Raw genomic sequence first — 19,265 nt, forward strand, 5'->3', positions numbered from 1 at the left:
AATGAGACCTGGTCATTAATAATGTCGGTGATCAAAGTTTCAATTGTGCCTCTGCTTTGCAACATCGCATGAACATCACTCATCAGTGAGGGTGAATTGGTGATGTTTTTGAGTGACAACAAGCAGAGGCCACTCAAAAACCGGGCCAAATCACTGGTCATTTCACTGTGTCGGTGATCAAAGTTTCAATTGTGTCCCTAGGCCCAATGCGTGTGCCAATACCCAGTAGAATATCTCAGTAGTAGGATATGAACGCATGATGTGTGAGTGACAACGGGCAGGGGCCAATCACAAAGCAGGTGAAGCTCGCCAGTCACTGCTCAGGAAATGGCTGGCCATCTTAAAAGCATGAGCGGCCGCGTTGGTCCTAAGAACGACAGCTGACTATCTCCACTTCTCAGTGGTGGCCTGAGAGAGAGTGTGTGCTCTCACCATAGCAAGGTGAGTGTTTAATCATACTACAAGTGCGCTCAGAACAATGCAAGATGCAGTGCTTTGAATATACACGATCTAGTAATAATACTTTCAAATCATCCGATTCGCTTACTATTCCCCTTACTACAGATTGAAGCTTATCTCCCTTATGACATTGGTCAAGATGCGGAATCACTGCATGATTGTAATTCTCTCAAACACAACGCTGAAACCAAGTGAAAACTGCGAGTGCATTTGGTTTGGTTGGTCTCTTTCTCAACTGGATATGTCACGCTTCGTAGATTAAAAACCCATAGAACTTGAATGTGTCGTTGAGGTCGTGTTCTTTAATTACGGAAGGTCTCTGAAACGAAAACCGCCCTATTGCCGTCCCAAATTTCTTCGAGAGGAGGATAATGCTAATCTGCTCACGGAATATATTAGTATTATTCATTGCATATGCAATAAGCAATCGAAAAACGTCATGCAGATATTAATCCGTCAGGATTGCGTTGCGTACATTATAAAATATTTCCCTTAGTACTTTGATTTGCTGTCGTCAGTCATTCTTTTCGCTTGCTGGGCTGTCTTTTTCCAATTTATTTTTATTTTGGGACAATAACCTGAATAAGAAAATCACGCTGCGTGTGTTTAAATCTCAAAAATATTGTCTTACATGTACTCAATTGAGGCCATACACGATGCAAGGGCAAGTACAGTAGTGTAGCGAATACCGTACATGTAGTCTTTGGCACCCTAAAGACTACAAAGTTTTGCCCAGTCAACACGTGACATCTCCTTAGTCCTCATTTATTAAGATTCCGTTACAAGGGCAAAATTATTAAAATTAAAATGGGTTACTCAAATTATATGATACCTTTGCGTGATATATATTGCTCTGAAAACCATTAAACTAAAATTACAAGGACGCTAACAGTCCCAAATCTTCTAATTTCAATATTACAGTATATACACCTTAGGGTTAATTTCATTTTAGATAATAAATTGCCTGGGTACGAATTTCTCTTTTAGGATTACATACAAAATAGAAACATTTTAATCGACCAACTGTGTTTTTACTCACCACAAGGGTTGGGGGTGATTCACTAACCTATCCTACCCCGGGGTCTACCTCTGTGACATGGACAAAAGTGGGCAAATTTGAATCTCGACACTTCATTCCTTTACACTCAATTGCTCAGCTAGAATTATCAGTAAAAGACTATCTCTCCACTTGTTTGTCTTTGTGTTAATTTCAGCACATACAGTCGTCCTCTTTATTTCTGAATTCAAGAGATTTACTGCAAAGTCAGGGTAAGGTTCTTTGTGATCTCCCTATTGCGCTAAACGTAATTTGTTTGAATGGTGATGAATTTGGTAGTGGAGGTACCTACATAAAAAGAAAAATGCGTCATTTTATGGCGTGATTTCACGAGTTTGACTAATTCAGAGAAAAAATAACTGCCGTTTTCATTCAACTAGCTTGTTTCGTGTTGGGACTGAGTACTTTGAGCAAAATCGAGAAAAAAATTAATGACCTTTTGAACAGTCAATCTAAAGACCTAATTCATCTTTCAGAAAATACCTTAACAACAGGGCGTTTCAAATGAGCAACTCGCGTTCTCTTGGTGTATGAACAGGGATGGGGGGTGCTCTCTCTCCTTTGCAGAGCATTTTCAACGGCCAAAAGTAATCAGTGAATTTAAATTGAATATGCCTTTTTTGACAATTTAAAACTGTAGATCCTTCGAAAGAAACGTCACTGAGCAGCAAAGTTGCTGCAGATGACTTGTGTCCACGACGTAAGATTCGGAGTACAGTATCATATATCCTAAATTATGTGCGCGTAATAAGGCCTCATGAGATCATTTTAGCGTCAGTTTGGGCGTCGATGGAGGTCTAAAATCTATTCTCAGATGAAATGATTTCTGGAAAACATGGGATGTTTAATGACTGGAAATCCTAGTTTTTATCATGTTTTTGAAATACTAATCTTATTTTAAAGACCATTTGGGGGGGGGGCTAACCACTTACTTTTTAAACTTTATTATTTATTGGTTTTGATTGAACTTGTTTTTTTTATACAGATTAGATCTGGTGTCTGGTGTCGCGTATAACGGTCACTTGCTAACTCGCCGTGGCAGGTTAAATCATTGAATGCGTATCTCGGCGCGGCATTTATGCGATCTTTCCGCGGCGTGAAATGTGAAAAACGTCTTCTTTTCGGGCTTATCCCTTGAATCTTGTTGAAAAGAATCTTGATTTATATCGCAACTTACGTATTCGTTGCTCTGTATAAACAGACCTTCACTTTATTTATAATCTTAGCCACTCGTTGTTTATAGGCAGCCAAAAGAACAAATACGTTCTTCCACGCTGTTAAAAAAATTCAATTGCTTCAATCCCCCTTTCTCCTCCAACGATTGTTCTTGAAATGAAAAGTACTGCAATAACGTGTCTTCTTCCTCCACGTCTTTCCTAATCTTATTTTCAACATTATCCATTATTTTTATAATCATATTTTATTTCTGAATATGTGCGTTTTGTGGTCTGTCATCGCTTTACCACGTATAGTACGAAAATATCTACAGCTGTGATGTTGCAAAAAAAGGGTTTCTTGACGTCATCGCTTGCAAAGCTCTTTGTAGCAGCCGGGTCGAACTAACTTTGTAAATTGGGTCCGCACCGGAAATTGCACAACCTACCTGGAGTCATACTTCTTTGAATTTCGAGGCGCCAGTCTGGTCGTATAGGCCTATTGCCCACGATTTGCTATCAGTTGTACAATGCAGACTCGCTGACTGTCTTAAAAATTTCTCCAGACCTCATTTAGTCTCCACTAACTGCTGACTGTGTGGTATCTTATTATACCCCCCTTATCGTAGCATTTGCAACCAAAATAATGCAATCGTTTGTATTTCTCAGTGGCGGCTCACGCTAAGAACCATTGTGCATAACACTATTAAGCGCTTGAAGGCTGTCTACTACCCACGCACGGTCAGTTATCTCAGGAAAATGCCCTTGCATTTGTTTACTGTTGGGTATTTAACCTAGGGGCCTGTCTATCACAAACCGGTAACCATCTCCATGAAAGTATTGCACTGAGGCTTTCCTACATGTCTTTCCATTCCAGTGGGCCCAAAACGGATTATAATAAAATGGCGTGTACAGCAATTAAACCCTGTTTGCAACAATGTCACTGAAGTCTGAATGGTCCTAGCAAACTGAGGAATTTGATTGATAATGCATGAGCATTGGGTTTAAGCACAAGCTATACAGGGTGTCTCAAAAAGGTAATCCAACTTTAAAAGGTTAATATAGCTATATCGCATCTCACACAACATTTTTAGGGCCACAGCAATAAAATTGAAGACAGGAGCTTTCAAATGACACCTTTCCTGCCTAATTTTGTTATTGCATTGGTGAATACCAAGGGGTTGAAATCATGACAACAAAACTGCTCACTTATTGAGCCTCGTCGCATTTCACTCGACCAAACTACCACAACTTGATTGTGAATAATGTCTTGCCTGGTTATGCAATGGGTTTAATTCAAAAGGCCAGGAATCTTCATTCTGGCCATCAAACAGGTTTGGCATCATGACAGTGAACCAACCATATTTTTGCACCCTGAAGTCCGGGTGATGGTGCTCAATCATTCATGCCCTGGGACAAGAAACCTTTGTGTCATTTAAACGATCATAATCTTTACTTTAATTTGATACCATGATCCTTGCTAAAAGGTATAAAGTATGGTCATATTAACATCTTAAAGTTAGATTACCTTTTTGAGACACCCTGTATAGTTGTTAAGGAAGCCTAGGTAAGGCCGCAAGCACATGTGCGTGGCACAAGTCAATCAAACAACAGAACGATTTTGTCCTATACGTTCCCCACGGGACAAACCAAAGGATTATGCAACCTCCTATAGCCATTGTGACTCAGAAAAGCACTTGTTATAGACCAAACAACGAATTCAATGCAAAATAATACCTACAGAATGCACACTGTGACGCTGGCTGACCCAGCTACTCTACACCTACTCAAATGTACTATTCTAATGCAAGCAAACTGGTTGAAATGTTCCCTCACTGAGCCTGTAAAGGCTGCAAACGCTAGGCCCTTTAGCTCTCTACTCCGTGTTTGCTATTGCGTCAGTGGCAAAAACCAAATAGGCCCTTTAAAGTAAAGCGTTCTGCCAGAGACCTTATTTGCCCTGAACTTTTCCTGCCATTTTCCCTAAATCCACCCGTCTTGGATTAGAGAAGCGCAGTCGGGGTAATCCCGACCGGGTCCTTCACTTTGTGTGATGTTTTATGAATTATCTTCACATAGTCTGAATAATCTTTACGTAACTAATCCGTAAACAGGGTCATCTCACAAAAAAAGTGAAATATGGAAAATGTGTTTACGTGGTCTTTGATAGGTGTGCAGCTGTACTGCCCGGCACAACTTGCGAAACCCTTTTGGGCCACCAAAGGCCTACAAACACGGGACTGCCACAGTCGATTTTGATACTACTCCTTGTTTATTTAAGACATCTCCCACAAGGAAGCTTCCACGACGAATGTATTCTCGAGCTTGGGTGGTGGGTTCATATACCCTGGGGGTTTTTATAATTAGCCATTCCCCATCCTGGTATGTGATAAAAGAACATATATGAACATGGGCATACACAGAGTCAATATTCACCAAAATATAAGGTTGCATTTGTCGGAACACTGACAGCGCTGCGCCTACCGATCTTAACAGCTGCTCCTCTCTTAGACGGCAAATAGCGAGCTACATGAATGAAACCTGAAGAAAATTGTCTTGTTAATACTGAAATAGACCAAGGAGATAGAAGGAGATCTAACCATTGTCTAAATGCCTTGCTCCCTGGGCGTTTGAATGCAAAGACCAAAATGGGGTTTGCGTATCTCTTACCTGTTCTTTCTGGATTTAAACAAACCTGCCCTCTTGCACCAACTCAACCTCCACCACAGTGAGAGAATGAAACAGTAGTCTCATCCACGAAACCTTTCCTAAACGTTTCCATTTAAAACTCGCGGCAAGCTGACCAATTTGGCAGGATCATGGAAACGGATGAGCACAGCCAGAGCGAACACGAAACGCGCGCGACCGTGCAGCAACCAGATTTTAAACTGGTGGCTTCTTGCGACCTCTCGCTTGCAGCGATGAAAATAGAAACAGTTTACCCCTCACCTGAATGTGGAAATTCACAACGCCCAAAAATAATAACAATGATAAAAATAAAAAAGAAAAAAATCATCTATTGTTGTTTCAATTAGCAATCTAAAATTCATTTCATCCTAAAGAAAACGGTACACTGAATAGGACTTATGAAACTATTGAAATATTCGCTGCGGCAGGATATCATTTGACGCCGAAGAAAGATCTTATAATTGCAGAGATACACATTCAACGATTATGCTCGCTACGGCAAAAAAGTAACGCGCCGCAACGAGATAGCAAGTGGATGTGGCGAGAGATTTTTTTTTTTATGACCCTTATCCATTTTAGCAGATAGGTATGTTCAATCCCGCTGGATTGGAGGGCAGCACATTCGTACGATATGATTGATTGTCTTTTTTCGATCAGTCCAGAAATATATGTATTTCCAGTAAGGCAATATGATGTATGGTGCACTATTTACGACACATTTCTGCCTCTTTCTAGCCTCTTTCAAGGCGACACAACTACACCACACAAGGGAGCCGTTACGTCGTGTAGTTGTGCCACCTTGGAAGAAGCTAGAGCGAAACAGAAATGTGTCGTAAAACGTATGCCAGAATGATGTCTCTTACACCAGTGTACAATAGTTGAAGCGTGATTATTAATGACAAAACAATGTTTTGTTTTTATGTATTCGTCTTTCTCGAATTTTCCTTTTTTTCCTTTACCTGATACAAACGCAACCAAGGACTTTTCTTCATCCTTGGGCCATGGGCACAAGAACGCAGAATTCTGACGTAAATTCAAATATTTGCACTGCTAGTTTGCATCCAGTAAGCGCTTATTTCACTGGAAATGTTTCGTGGCGTGAAATGTGATTTTCTTTCTGCTGACGTATGAAACGGATCACATCCCCCCCGTTGGGTTGCCTCCACCACACGCGTATCTGTGCAATTCAGTTTCATTTTCACAGTCAATTTTTGTGAGCAGTGTTATAGCAATCTGCTAATGGCGATCATTGGAAACACTGAGCAAAGGAAAGGTTCCGGTAAATTTACTGGTTCATTGCTGGGTAGTGTTTCTCTTTCTTTTTTCCCTCTGTCAACCAAATAATAACCTGTTTGCCTTTTTGCTAAAATTCTTTGAAAAAAACTTGGGCAAACTGGTCCAACTTGAAATCTGAAATTCAAAATGTCCCTTGTCAACTGACAGGAAGTAATGTGACCTTTCCCAAACTGATACCATACTAGTCTATTTACAATTTATTTTGATTCATTAAAGGCAATACGGATATTAGAAGAGCTAAATGAATAAAAAAGATCACACCGTGGTGTGCTGCGGGGACACTAAACTCCAAAAAGTCCCTCTTTTTATGTTTCAAACAAAAAGACTGTGACCTATTAGTACTTTTCCCTATACTTAATTGGACATAATTTTATTAGTCTTAATCAGTCTTGGTGTAATAAGGACTTTGGATCCAGTTTCTTCTTTCATTTTGAAATAAAAAACAGATAAACTTGGAGAAATCTTCATCTTTACTCCGCATTCTTTTACACTGTATTTCATAATTACTCAGCAAAAATAACAACCTTTATTAATGAAGAAAACTCTCTTCATGTTTGACTTTTAATTAATTTCAGCTCATATAGAAGTCTTCCTCTTCGTTTTTTACTTCAAGAGATTAACAGAGATATCGGGGTGAGCTTTCCTTTCCTTTTTGCTGTTCAGAAATACCCCATACTATTGTTGAGCAAAATAATTTTTTTCTTAAATGAAGAATACATCAAGAACCTAGTAACAAATTAATCTTTTATAGGGAAATTATTGTCCAGGTTTTACAAGCTTGACTAATGCAGGGATATGACATGGACTACAATTCTACAATTTCCATTTCACTGACTTGCCTCATGTTTCAATTGAAATGCTTTGAGGAAAGTTAACAAATACAGAGCTGTCATTTCAATGGCCAAAGTAAAAAAAATGTTATTCGTTTTGCCCAAATCTTTGGACCACAGGGCGTTCCAACTGAGTGAACATTGGTCTCGTAGGGCGTGACCATGCATGGTATGTGATGTGGCGAATGCAACTGACACCTCTTGTGGTGGACCCTGTAACCGGCCGGATCAGAGATGGAATTGACCTGGCCCAACCCCACAAATATATTTATTAACCTTGAGCAAGGATGAGCGGCTACCCTGACACAAGGGGGGATATCAGCTAACGAACGGCAGACTAAGCCTAGGGGCAGTTCGTTGGGTGGAAGTTTACCACCAATTAGGAAAGACTGGATTTATCTGGCAATACAGTAATGAAACACAGGGAAACCTAAATAAACCTCACAGTGACACAGGATTTCCAAGGACAACAATCAAGTATTTGATTTATTGCAATAAAAATCAATAAGGTACATAAATCACGCCAGGTTTATGTACACAATACACCTCACAAGGCAATACAATATGCCTCACGTGGTTAACTAACCACCCGACTAACTTAAACACAGCTAGTCTACAACCCAAGGGTTACCTCACTAAATAGTGATAGCCCTCACACAAATAACACAGAGTGTCATGCAAAACAGGGTCGATCTAACGAAAGGGAAATTACCCTCACAGTGATCTGAGTACATCAAGTAAACCTGAAGGCTAGCTAGCACAATGACAAGATTGCTTTCCAGCCGTCACCCCACTATCAGTGCTTACAGACGACAAGCAATCCAACAGCAAAGACCACTAGCTTCCAGCCTAGGTTCACGACACTCAGCTCTATCACTAAAGTAATCTAGACCCAATACGGTTCGTTACTTCACCTACCAGTTATAGTCACTACATGCAGCGCCCCTGGTGCAACGTTCACGCTATACCTCGCACAGTCACAGCACAGAACGGTAGACAGCGTCCTCCACGATCCTGCCACTCTGCGACCCAGCAGCGAACTCACCAACTGATTGTGCGCGCTCTAAGCACGCCGCAAGCGCCCAGACCTAGTGTTCTACGCGACGCTGATTGGTCAACGCAATGCTTAATAATTCATGACTTAGACTGGCATTCATGCCTACCCCTGTTTTGTCACAGTGATCTTTCCCTTTGAAAAGAACATTTCTGACGACAACCAATGATCGATATCATATTCCTTTTCGATGTTCAAATTGTGTATTCATGGATAGAAACTTCATCGAGAAATAACGTTCCTCCAGTTGACTCTTGTCCGTGACGTAACATATTGAGTTCAGTTTCTCCACATCCTATGCATGTGCGTGCGCAAATATGCTTCATGACCAAAAACTTGCGTTAGTTTACAGGTCAACTGAATATGACATCGTGCTCCACTGCAGCGCCTTCAGTCAAACCTTCAAGATACTTTACAATTTACTCTACTCACTTCAGGTTAAAAATTGCATTAACAATAAAAGAAAACCAAAACAAACGTCCCTTAAATGTACCCAAACAGCCAGGGCTCTGACTTTCCAATTTGTTTTTTTTTTAACTCGGAACGATATGAAAGACATATTTCCATAATGAGATAATATCCATTCGCAAAAACATGAAATTGTTCCATTATGAAAGATTAAAGCATTTCAACTGGCACCATGTGTCCGTTAAAAGTCTTATTTTCAATATTTCGACTTAGTTAAGTTGTGTTTATGTCTTAAAGCTTTTGGAACAGTCTACAGTTAGCAGACAAAGGATATTGTAGCGTGTCCCGATGAACAGGGTTCGACGCTGGTAAAGAATGACACTCAGGCGCAACTCGCCGTTTTGGTCACGAAATCTCTGTTTTATTGCTGTCGCGTACACCACAATGTGCTCTTCCGACAAGCTCTAAACATGGCGCCCGGCGGCAGGGACTGCGCAGGTGCGAGGTGGGAAAACCGTGGGCCATTCGCATACCAGCGCGGGCAGCCAGCCAACTCCATGCGGGTCCGAGCTGGCGCCCCCACCGGCCGGACCCGCCGGCGCTGCAATATTATTCTAAAGGATTAGTAGCACTAATTGCATTTTTAAAATAAACTACAAATGATAGTAACAACAAAACCATATGTTTGATCGAGTTTAAAAGTCATATTTTAAGGTATCAGGAGTGTTTGTTCATGCGTTGTTTGTTTAATCAAAATGACATATGACACAGCTGAGGTCGACTAACAAAGCATTGGGCAGATGTTTCCTTCACAATTCCAGCGACATTGTCAGTTATTTTCCTTCATAAGAGAGGGATTTAGGAGTTTTCAGTAATCCCGTGGCTATTTTGCATCTGTTTTCGTGAAAATCGATAATACAATTCTGGCAAGACGCCCTTAATTCAAAGATAGGTCAGCCAGGACTGTACACTTTCTAAAGCCTGGTTTAGTCCAAGCTGGTTGGCACGGTTGTTGCCACCAACTTGAAATAACTATAACAACTAAAATTATACATCCAATGGAAGTCGGACTTCGTGTTTTTACCTTACTAAGGTGTTAAATCTCTGATGGGGCAGCAAAATGTGGAACCCACCAGCCTGGCTATTAAAAATAAGCCTGGTTGGAGGGAGTAATCGGCATACTTGATGTTAATGATGACCCTTGTTATGGATGCTGTTTGATTTCCATTGGATTCTCCAGTCAACATTCCTTCACTTGATAAAAGTTTTTAAACTTTAAAACATTAGAAACAAGTCAGGAAAGTATAAAATCAAAAGCTGGAAAGCACCTTCTAGAACTGTGTGTCATATCGGTGCAGCATTTTTTTAACAATAATTTGTAGATATCTACCAACATTTTGAATACAACTGCGGGACGTTGGGGTTGCTTTTTTTTACTTTTTGCTTGTTGGTTTTAATTTAGTGGAGACTTCTCTGGCCTGCTGCGTCCTGACGAAAAAGGATGATAAATATTCCCAGGTCTCTCTGGATACCCATTTCCCAGGCCAATCTGTGTTCTGTATTTCTATTTAAAATTTTGTTTTAACGTATTATGTATATGCTGACAGATATTTGATGAAGTCTCAAATAATTATGTCTCTTTGTTTCTCCTTTGTGGTTCCTTCTTTAAAAGCTTATGTGGGGTTTTTATTTCCCCTTCTTTTTAACAGATGCATCTCTGTTTTGCCATCACCTTATCGTTTGTTATCCTTCTGGGTAACTTTATCAAACTTCAAGCTACTATTACTGGGCCGGCTCCTTCAAGCGGTGATGGTCCTGGGTCTCAGGTGTGCCAAATGTGCTACCAGGGACCTGCTGGGACCCCTGGCATTCCGGGCCTACCAGGAAATCAGGGTCAGTTTGGACCTGCAGGGGCAAAGGGCGATGCTGGGGTCAAGGGTCAGAAGGGTGAGATTGGTCCAATTGGCGCTGTTGGGAACCCAGGCCCAAAAGGGGACGACGGAATAGGCCTACCCGGTAAGGTAGGTCCAAGAGGTCCACCTGGTTCAGTTGGAAGCACTGGGGAAGCGGGGGTCAAAGGTCAAAAGGGCAAATCAGGAGAGACTCGAGATAATTCTGCCCACCGGGTAGCATTTACTGTGATACGGACAAGCCACTCAGATACCTCTTCGAGCCACGGCACCCGTTTGCCTTTCCAGCAGGCCGAGACACTACTGCAGGGTACCAACTTCGATCTTGCAAGGGGTACATTCACATGTAATGTGCCGGGCACCTATATGTTCACGTTCTCCGTAGGCAAATATCCCTCTACCAGTCTGTATGTTCATATTTGGAAAAACGACGCCAGGGTTGTCTCTGGCGCTAGCACTGATCACGGTCCCTATGAGCAGGTATCTGGTAGCGCGGTGTTGGTTTTGCAGCAACAAGACTCTGTATATTTGACTGTGTACGGCAGGGTACGGGGTGAGCCAATCCATCGCTACACCTCATTTAGCGGCTTTCTCCTTTACCCCGAATAAACAGCAGGCAGACATTTTTTTTTTCGTGTTCGGGTTCGTGTATGTTTTTAATACAAAAATCAATCTTTTTACTTTTTGTTGCCACTGTATTGTCCTATTCCAGTTGCACCGTGAATGAGAACTCAAGGGGCATTGTGCATAGGACACTGCTCAGATTTATTGTTGAAGTATAGGCTAACTTTTCTTCACATCTTCGCTTTTTGTACATTCAAAAATTACCTTAAAAATGTTTCACAAGCGGATTTCTGGCCTTTTAGTAACATATCACCTAACCACACAATAATTGAGTTGATATAGAAACAGAATGAATCTGAAGCAAAACACGAAACCGATGTTCTCGGAAGAGAGTCTAAACTGCGATTTTTTTGTACAATTATAAAGGCATGTTGTAAGTGTCTAAATTAGGAGATTTGAGAGACATAGAATCGGCCTACATTGAGATTGTAACCAATATGACGCCTTTAAGCATGTTTATCTTTAGAAATAGTTGTTCGCGATACCCACTGCTAACATCCTGCTAACATCATTTACTCGAACCAGCCAGCCAACATCGGTAAGCTAGTGGGGGAGTGGTTAAAACGTCTGCACCTATTAAACAGGAAGTTGCAGGCTCGACTCCCACCAGAGTACGCTCGTGTTTATTTTTTTTACAAGCTTTCGGGGAAAACACTGAGTATACAGTGTTCGACATTCACATCAGGCATGGGAAAAAATTAAAATTGACGTAAGCAATATGGATATTATCGCCATAATGAATTAGAAATACGATTCTATGTGTGTCAATCTTATAAAATTGAAAATAATATTCATGACCATTGTTCATATACATACAAAAGTAATGTTCAGTTCCTAGATCACTTTACGCTGTCAGACTATTTTTCGTGGATTGATACCTCGTTTCAATAATGTTTAGATTCCGCTCGACTGTGGATGGCATTTTCGGTTCATATATGTCCATGAATGAGTGGTCCATGAAGGGGTCAAGACGAAGGAGGGGGGAGTCGATAGTAATGCGTGGTTTTCAAAGGCCCTTTATCTTCTGAAGTACTGTCCCGACTGGTTGGAAACGTTGTATCCTTTCAGATACAGACTTTTAACATTCACGTTTGTGTCACGTGCTTAAGACATTTGCACTAGTAAGCAGGAAGTCTTGGGTTATCGCACTATTAATTTAAGTACAAACGTACACATGCAACTCATCGAGCGAGTTAAGGTCATTTGTCTAAAGTTAATAAATGGACGCCAGGACCCATTTAAGTAGTGCAGTATTACATAAACCACTGCGCAAGTTGACTTGCACTTGGACAAACAAGTTTTGTGACTTCCCTAATTTGGACAAAATTGGCTTATGCACTGACTTAACTTGACCTGTGATTAAATGACTTGTGACTTTACTAAAAAAATTGTGAGTCGGCTTAGACTTGGAAAAATCGACGAAATGCCACCTCTCTCCCATTGCATCCCGTCAGAGGCAACTGTGTTACCTTTGTATGTACTTTTGTAGGAGCAACACGGACTTAGTGCCATGTCACACTGGTCTTCTGCAGATGAAATGTCTGAAATTCTACTTAAACTGTGTATCTTTATCCGTGTTGTGACTCCATATCACGTCAACTGAAATGTAATTTATGTTTAATAGATATATAAACCAAAGTAAAGAAAGTGTCCTCAAAATAAAAAGACTACTTCCTTCTCCTGATGGTTACTGAGCAACGAACCTATGTCTGCGATGACAAACAAACCATTCCAGTAAATTTTCCAATAACAAGCATGGATGGTGTTTTTGTGTACACCAATATCCAACTGTTACAGATTGGACATCTCTTCCTTTATAATTCGCCTGCTATTTTTGATTTAATTCTTTCTTTAGACATTTGTGGTATTTTAAGTCTAACCTGTTCTGCAGCAGACCCCATGTATTGTGCTTTGTACCCAGTATTCTTTTGTTAAGATGTTGCCCAGTGGGCTGACCGGTTATGTAATGGCTCTTTTTTTTTTGCTGGATGTGCATGTATTTAAGAAGTGGGTTGTACCATTCTTGGGTGCACTCATCACACCACAGCCATCTGTTTTTTTTTTCAACTGATGGGTGTCGCCAACCTTCATCACTCCAGCCAATGTCCAATTGGCTCTACAGCTATACACCGCCTGCAGATACAGCGAGTCACCGCTGTACTCTTCTCCTTCAAGTTGATGACCCAAACCAACCGGTTTTGCGGCTCTTCCTAGATGGCCTAGGACCAGACTGGTTCTGAGGCTCTACCTAGATGGCCTGGGACCAGACCGGTTCCGAGGCTCACCCCAGATGACCTGGATCAGACCAACCCGGTGCACCAGCCAGTGCTTCAGCCAGCTGTACCTGAGTCGTCTCTCTGGTACAGAATATCAATAGTCAACTTGATAGCATGCACCCAATCAAGTCCTCGACAACAACCTATAATTAATTATTTAACTGTATAAACAAATAGAAACCTAGATTTAAATTGCTTTATTATTTTTGGTATGTAAACTGAATAAATTTCTGTAAATATAGTTGCTGGTTTCCTTTTCTATGCTGTCATGTTCGTCTCTGTCGTGCCCTACTTCATTTTGGTTCTTTTGAATTAGTCGCACGTAACACCGACAAGTGAAAGCAATCCAGTACGTCTGTAATACCTTCAACAACACCAACCACAGCTGCTTAATCCCCTAACCACCAATTCAATAGATTATTTAAATTGTTCTCGAGCTGGGGGGAGCAAAATCCTCTCCTGTTGATTTTTGCTTTTAGCATATCCGGGATTAATTTCTGCGTGCTGGTACTTTATAGAAATTTTTTTCCAATATATAATCAACTAATTAATGCAAAATATAACCATCACCTAAATGTAATTTTGATTTGTAAATGGAGGCTCTTAATGCATACCGTTGACGACCAGAATTTGGATTGATTTTTGGAGTGGCAGGGCTACCATTAAAGAAACGATAATTTGCCTACCAGAAATCAAGCAATTCTTATAAAAGAGCAAACGGCGCAAATTGCAGGCTAGACAAAGGATTCTAACTTAAAAATTACCACGGACATACTCAGTTTCGTGTCGTGAAGAGTCATCAGTAAACCATTTTTTCGTCTTGTCCCTGATCTCTGACCTGCCTTCGAAAGTGAAAACATTTTCGTTAAGCGTATTCTCAGTAAACCAAACTAAAAATGAAAATATGGAATTAATATTCGCTCATAGTCTAGAGTTAGTTTCATTCATGAAGTGATGAGTCAATTTTTGGCAGGATATTTCGATTTTCAAAGCCCTTTTCCCGAGTAACTGAACGAAAAAATGCTACGAATTCTAAAATCTTCCCACGTTATTTTTTCCTGCAAAAGGGTTCCAAAGCGAGCCGTCAGGGGTAAACTTTCAGCTCCCCCTTGGCTACTATTTGATAATTTAACTTAATATAAACCTGAGACAAGATCAGGATTATTTTGGGAGGAAGTGAATTGCACTTACTTTAAAGTCTGCAGGGAAGCCATTTTGACCAGCCTGCTCCTTCTTGCAGATGTATTCTGCAAGTTCATCGACGGCAACAGATGAAAGTTGACTGAAAAGCTTTTGTATGAGATGCTCATGTGCATCTCTCCCGGCAGGTGGTTGTGGAGGTAGCTGTCTAGGTTTTGGCTTCGTACTGCCTAGGCCCAAGCAGGACTGCGCTGACATCTCCACTTCACTTTTGTTTATGAATGCATGCACGTGCGTGGCAGATTCTCGGTGTGAGACAAGAAGCTTCTCTTTCTGGTGAGGCAATGCTGCGGTGAAACCCTCTGTGTTGACGTAGTCGGCGGATGGCTCCAACGTGTATTCTGCAACCTCATAGGGACTTGATCCGCCCGGCATCGTCTTTATGGTAAGCTGTTTCTTTTCAAGTTTACGGTCCTGTGCATTTTTTTGTTTCAGAGAAATGCTCACGACACCATCGCAAAGGCTATACGGGACGGGGCCCATGCTGGGCTCTGGAACAAGGTAGGACACGTCTAAACAGAATGTGTCGTTAAAAAGATATAAAACGACTTCTGGTAAATCAGAAGAGCTTAAAAACAATATCTAACATGGCAAAGAGAACCTTTGAAAATGAAGTACCTGGTTCAACAATGTTGTTTGCCTGATGGCTTGAATTAACCTCCACCCCGTGACGTCACCGTATTGTTCTGCCGCTACATTATTTAGTACGAATGGAGCGATGGAAGCATCACCTTCCCATTATTTGGAAGGACAAGGTCTCCATCACTTCATTCCTACAAAATAATGGAGTTTTGGTTACCTATTTTGCAGGAATGTTCAATGGAAATCATTCTTAAAACATAACAAAATTACTGTTTTTACCGATAATAATAGAATTCATGAAGATATTTATTTTATGTAAACGTACCATTTATTCCAAGGTGCATTGTACCAAACTATCAACAAGCTTGACAAGTCTGATGTTTTTATGTTTCAAAGCTCCGGCTGATTTGTAAACAATAATTTGGATAATGCGAGACAGTTTAAGTAAAATAATATTTCTCTTAAACCCAATAATTTTATTTTGTACGGTTTATCAATACATGCAGTTTACGCATTTTGTAAAAAAAATGATATAAACAGCATATGTTAAATGTTTAAATTCAGGGTCGGTGTAATATTTCTTTTACCCTCATTATGAGGCTAGGCAGTAGTCCCAGTCGAGGAGGCGGGCCTTTTCTTGAATGTATTCTCCTCTGTTTGAATACCCTGAACCACACAATTGACCTTGCGTTTGAGTGCGTCACTGGTGAGTTTGTATCCTCTCAAGGCGCTGGACCTGTGTCCGGTAACTTTGCAGAAAAGTTGCTCATCTACCTCGTTGTCATACATTCGAGTTGCTGCACTTGCACGGAGGGAGTGGTTTGTGCTATGTCCCACAATACCTGTACTTTTGCACAAATCTGACACGACAGAGGAAAGTTTTTGACGCCCCAGTTGAGGTGCAATGTACGACAAATCGCCTTTAGGATTAGCCAGAGGTCTAAGGTAGCAGGCGTCTGTTGCTGGGTCAGCTGGACAATTCTGAAGACACTTTTTATACAGTCTCACAATGCAGCGGGACGGACTGGCCTTGTTTTCATGAGCCTCAAAAACTTTGGACTTAATTTTGCAGTGTTTTAGTCCTCCTTGGTTTGTTTTGGGTACATCTTCAACGTATCAAAGAAACTTCCCACCGTCCCTGTCTGTGTGAACAGAAAGCTGCGAATCGTGGTGAAGTAGATTCCTGTGTTTTTGATCCCCACGTAGTGCAAAGTTTAATCAAATGAGAAAAATCACGGTGTTCAACAACTTGGACTGGTTATCGCTTCCAAGAACGCCAGCTGACCAAATTAGTTTCTCCTCCTCCAAGCTTGTGACCTCAGCTTGCTTACGTTGATTTCCCAAACCCTCCTTGGCATGATCCTTCATAAGTCTGTCCAGTGTATTCTTGATCTGTAAGAAGTCAGGATCTTGCAGGAATTTGTAGGCCTTATTCATGGTGTCAAAACAAAGCTGAAGACAAATCATGAGTTCGTGAAGTGTTGCTCCTAAGAATTTCTCTCCATTTTGTTTGTTCACCTTGCACAGAAATCTTGCAATCGAATAATTAAGCTCATCTTTGGTCATATCCTCAAGACAAACATTGATAGTATATATGTTCAATGTTGGGCAGTTGATGGCTCGCTGGTTGCGCTGACCTTGCCATTGACGATAGAGTCCTAACGCCTACTTAATCTTCTTCATAGTGTTATCGGAAAGTCTGAAAAAAATAAAAAGTAACTTTTGGGACCAAATATTAGATATGTTTAGCACAATCTTGACCTTTGTGCAAATTCTGTACTCTTGAGTACTTTGCCGAATGTGAAACTATAAAGCGTACCGAAGAAACCTTTATACGCAAAACACCAATTAATTAACGTTTTTGGCAAAAGCAAAATAAGTGGTCTAGGAAAGATTTACTATTGTACCCAACCTAAAATGGTCATAAACCGAATAGTCTTAGAAAAGAGCCAACTTCCATCAATAAAGTGTCAAAATACATGGCACAACCGGTTAGTTCAAAGTAACATGCATTTTGCACACCGAGTGACCCTGAACAGTGCACAATATCACCAAAACAATTTACCCTACATAGCACCAAACGTTTTACAAGATCGTTAACCTGACAGGTTTTTGAATGTGTTTTTACAATTCTAAAAAGAATATATTGTTATTTTCTTAAATTGTTGGGTTTCTAACCATTTTTGGCGGGGTACAATTGTAAAATCTGTCTGCGATGTATTTTACAGCTGTTTTCCATTGTAAACGCTGAAGGTTAAGATTCAGTTGGAGATATCATATTGAAGAAATGGTCCGCTTTGATTATTTCACACTTATAAAACTTTGTTCTAAAGCTTTCGTAACCTCTTTTATGTGCAAGAGTTGAATAAACAAGAAACATATCACATAAAACAAAGTTAAAGAAAGAAATACCTTCATTTTTTCTGGAGAATGCTTACCTTCTTGTATTCGTCCTATCTCTTCGTCTCCTTTTGAAGTCTCAAGACGGTTCGTTTAGATGACGGTTTTTCTCTAATGCTTGGGACGCTGCAAGGAGCTCATCGTCAGATATATCAGATACTATCCGCTGGTAGCTACAGTTTTCTAATTTTACTGTGGTAGGATTTTGTAAGGCCAATGCATCAGCTACCTCATCATCAGCGTGATACTCGTCACTGTCTTGTGACTGAAATACATTCCATGTTAGGAATAGTCGGTCATCACTGTCACGTTCACTCCACGCCATGTTGATACAGAATGAACCCAGCTGTTGTTGTTTTGTTTAATGGCACTTTCAGCAACTCAGGTTATTTGCGCCGATAGCTTACGTTTATTTATACACTTTATTAATCAGCAGCACATATCGGTGTTAGGAAGAAGGTCCAGTTTTAGAGCGAGGAGGAAACCTGAGTTCCCGGAGAAAACCTACGAGAACGAGTATGAGGTGGAAACCAAATGCACTTAAGGCCTTGGCCAAGCTGGGACTCAAAGCTGGGACTCGAACCCAGGCCTCATTGGTGCAAAACAAGGAAAGGACCGCTACGGTAACCCGCTCCCCCCCCCCATGAACTCAGCTTAATTGTACAATAGCTTAAATATTGCGATACCAGACACCTGCTCATTCTTACTTGAGTCAGTGCTACGGCCACAGACCACCCACTCATTGTTTTTCCTAAGATGGACCGAGAGGGTGCTACTAGCTGAATATTTGCGTACAGAAAACGCAAACACGTAGGCACCTAGCACATTACCTGCGAAGGTTGCGGTCGCAAGATCAAATGTGGTACCCGGCAGAAGCGTCTCAGCCTGTGTCGTAACCAGTGTTGGAGGTCTCGAGACCTGGTCTCGGTCTCGAGACCGTCTCCAGACCTTTTTTGAGGTCTCGGTCTCGGTCTTGGTCTCGGCCTACAAGAGTCTCGGTCTCGGGAGGGTTGGTCTCGGGAGGGCTGGTCTCGGTCTTGGTCTCGGCCTACAAGAGTCTCGGTCTCGGGAGGGTTGGTCTCGGGAGGGCTGGTCTCGGTCTCGGATGCCGAGGTCTCGGGTCTCCCACCCGAGACCTGCCGAGACCATGACAGAAATGCAGAAAATGTGCAACAACAATTCACGCTCAGCAGCGGCAAAATCACGTACGCGGATCGTACGGTACATACAGCACACATACTGTATGTATACAGCAGTGCTGCTTGCAGCGCAAGTTTACCTCCGAATGAGTCTAGTTCCGAACTGCACGCAATTCCGCATGTATGCT

General features: G+C 41.2%; 1 protein-coding gene across 4 annotated transcripts; it reads left to right on the top strand.

Annotated features, from left to right (window-relative positions):
• The first annotated feature begins 380 nt into the window (after positions 1–380).
• On the top strand, positions 381–13,997 carry LOC110989736 (uncharacterized). 4 transcript variants are annotated; one of them, XM_087131323.1, is made up of 5 exons: positions 381–441; positions 1,674–1,728; positions 7,230–7,287; positions 7,605–7,653; positions 10,656–13,997. In XM_087131323.1, exons 4-5 carry the CDS (start codon positions 7,651–7,653, stop codon positions 11,463–11,465), a joined length of 813 nt encoding a protein of 270 aa, XP_086987449.1. In that variant the 5' UTR covers positions 381–441; positions 1,674–1,728; positions 7,230–7,287; positions 7,605–7,650; the 3' UTR covers positions 11,466–13,997. The 4 variants fall into 4 exon arrangements, with proteins under 4 accessions (XP_086987449.1, XP_086987450.1, XP_022110011.2 ...); XM_087131324.1 differs by lacking the exon at positions 7,605–7,653; XM_022254319.2 differs by lacking the exons at positions 1,674–1,728; positions 7,605–7,653 and having other exon boundaries at positions 398–441.
• The last annotated feature ends 5,268 nt before the right edge of the window (positions 13,998–19,265 follow it).

The sequence above is a fragment of the Acanthaster planci genome, linkage group LG21 (assembly GCF_054643075.1).
Source record: "Acanthaster planci isolate LZ-2023a linkage group LG21, COTS_SCS, whole genome shotgun sequence".
In the NCBI taxonomy this organism is placed as follows: Eukaryota; Metazoa; Echinodermata; class Asteroidea; order Valvatida; family Acanthasteridae; genus Acanthaster; species Acanthaster planci.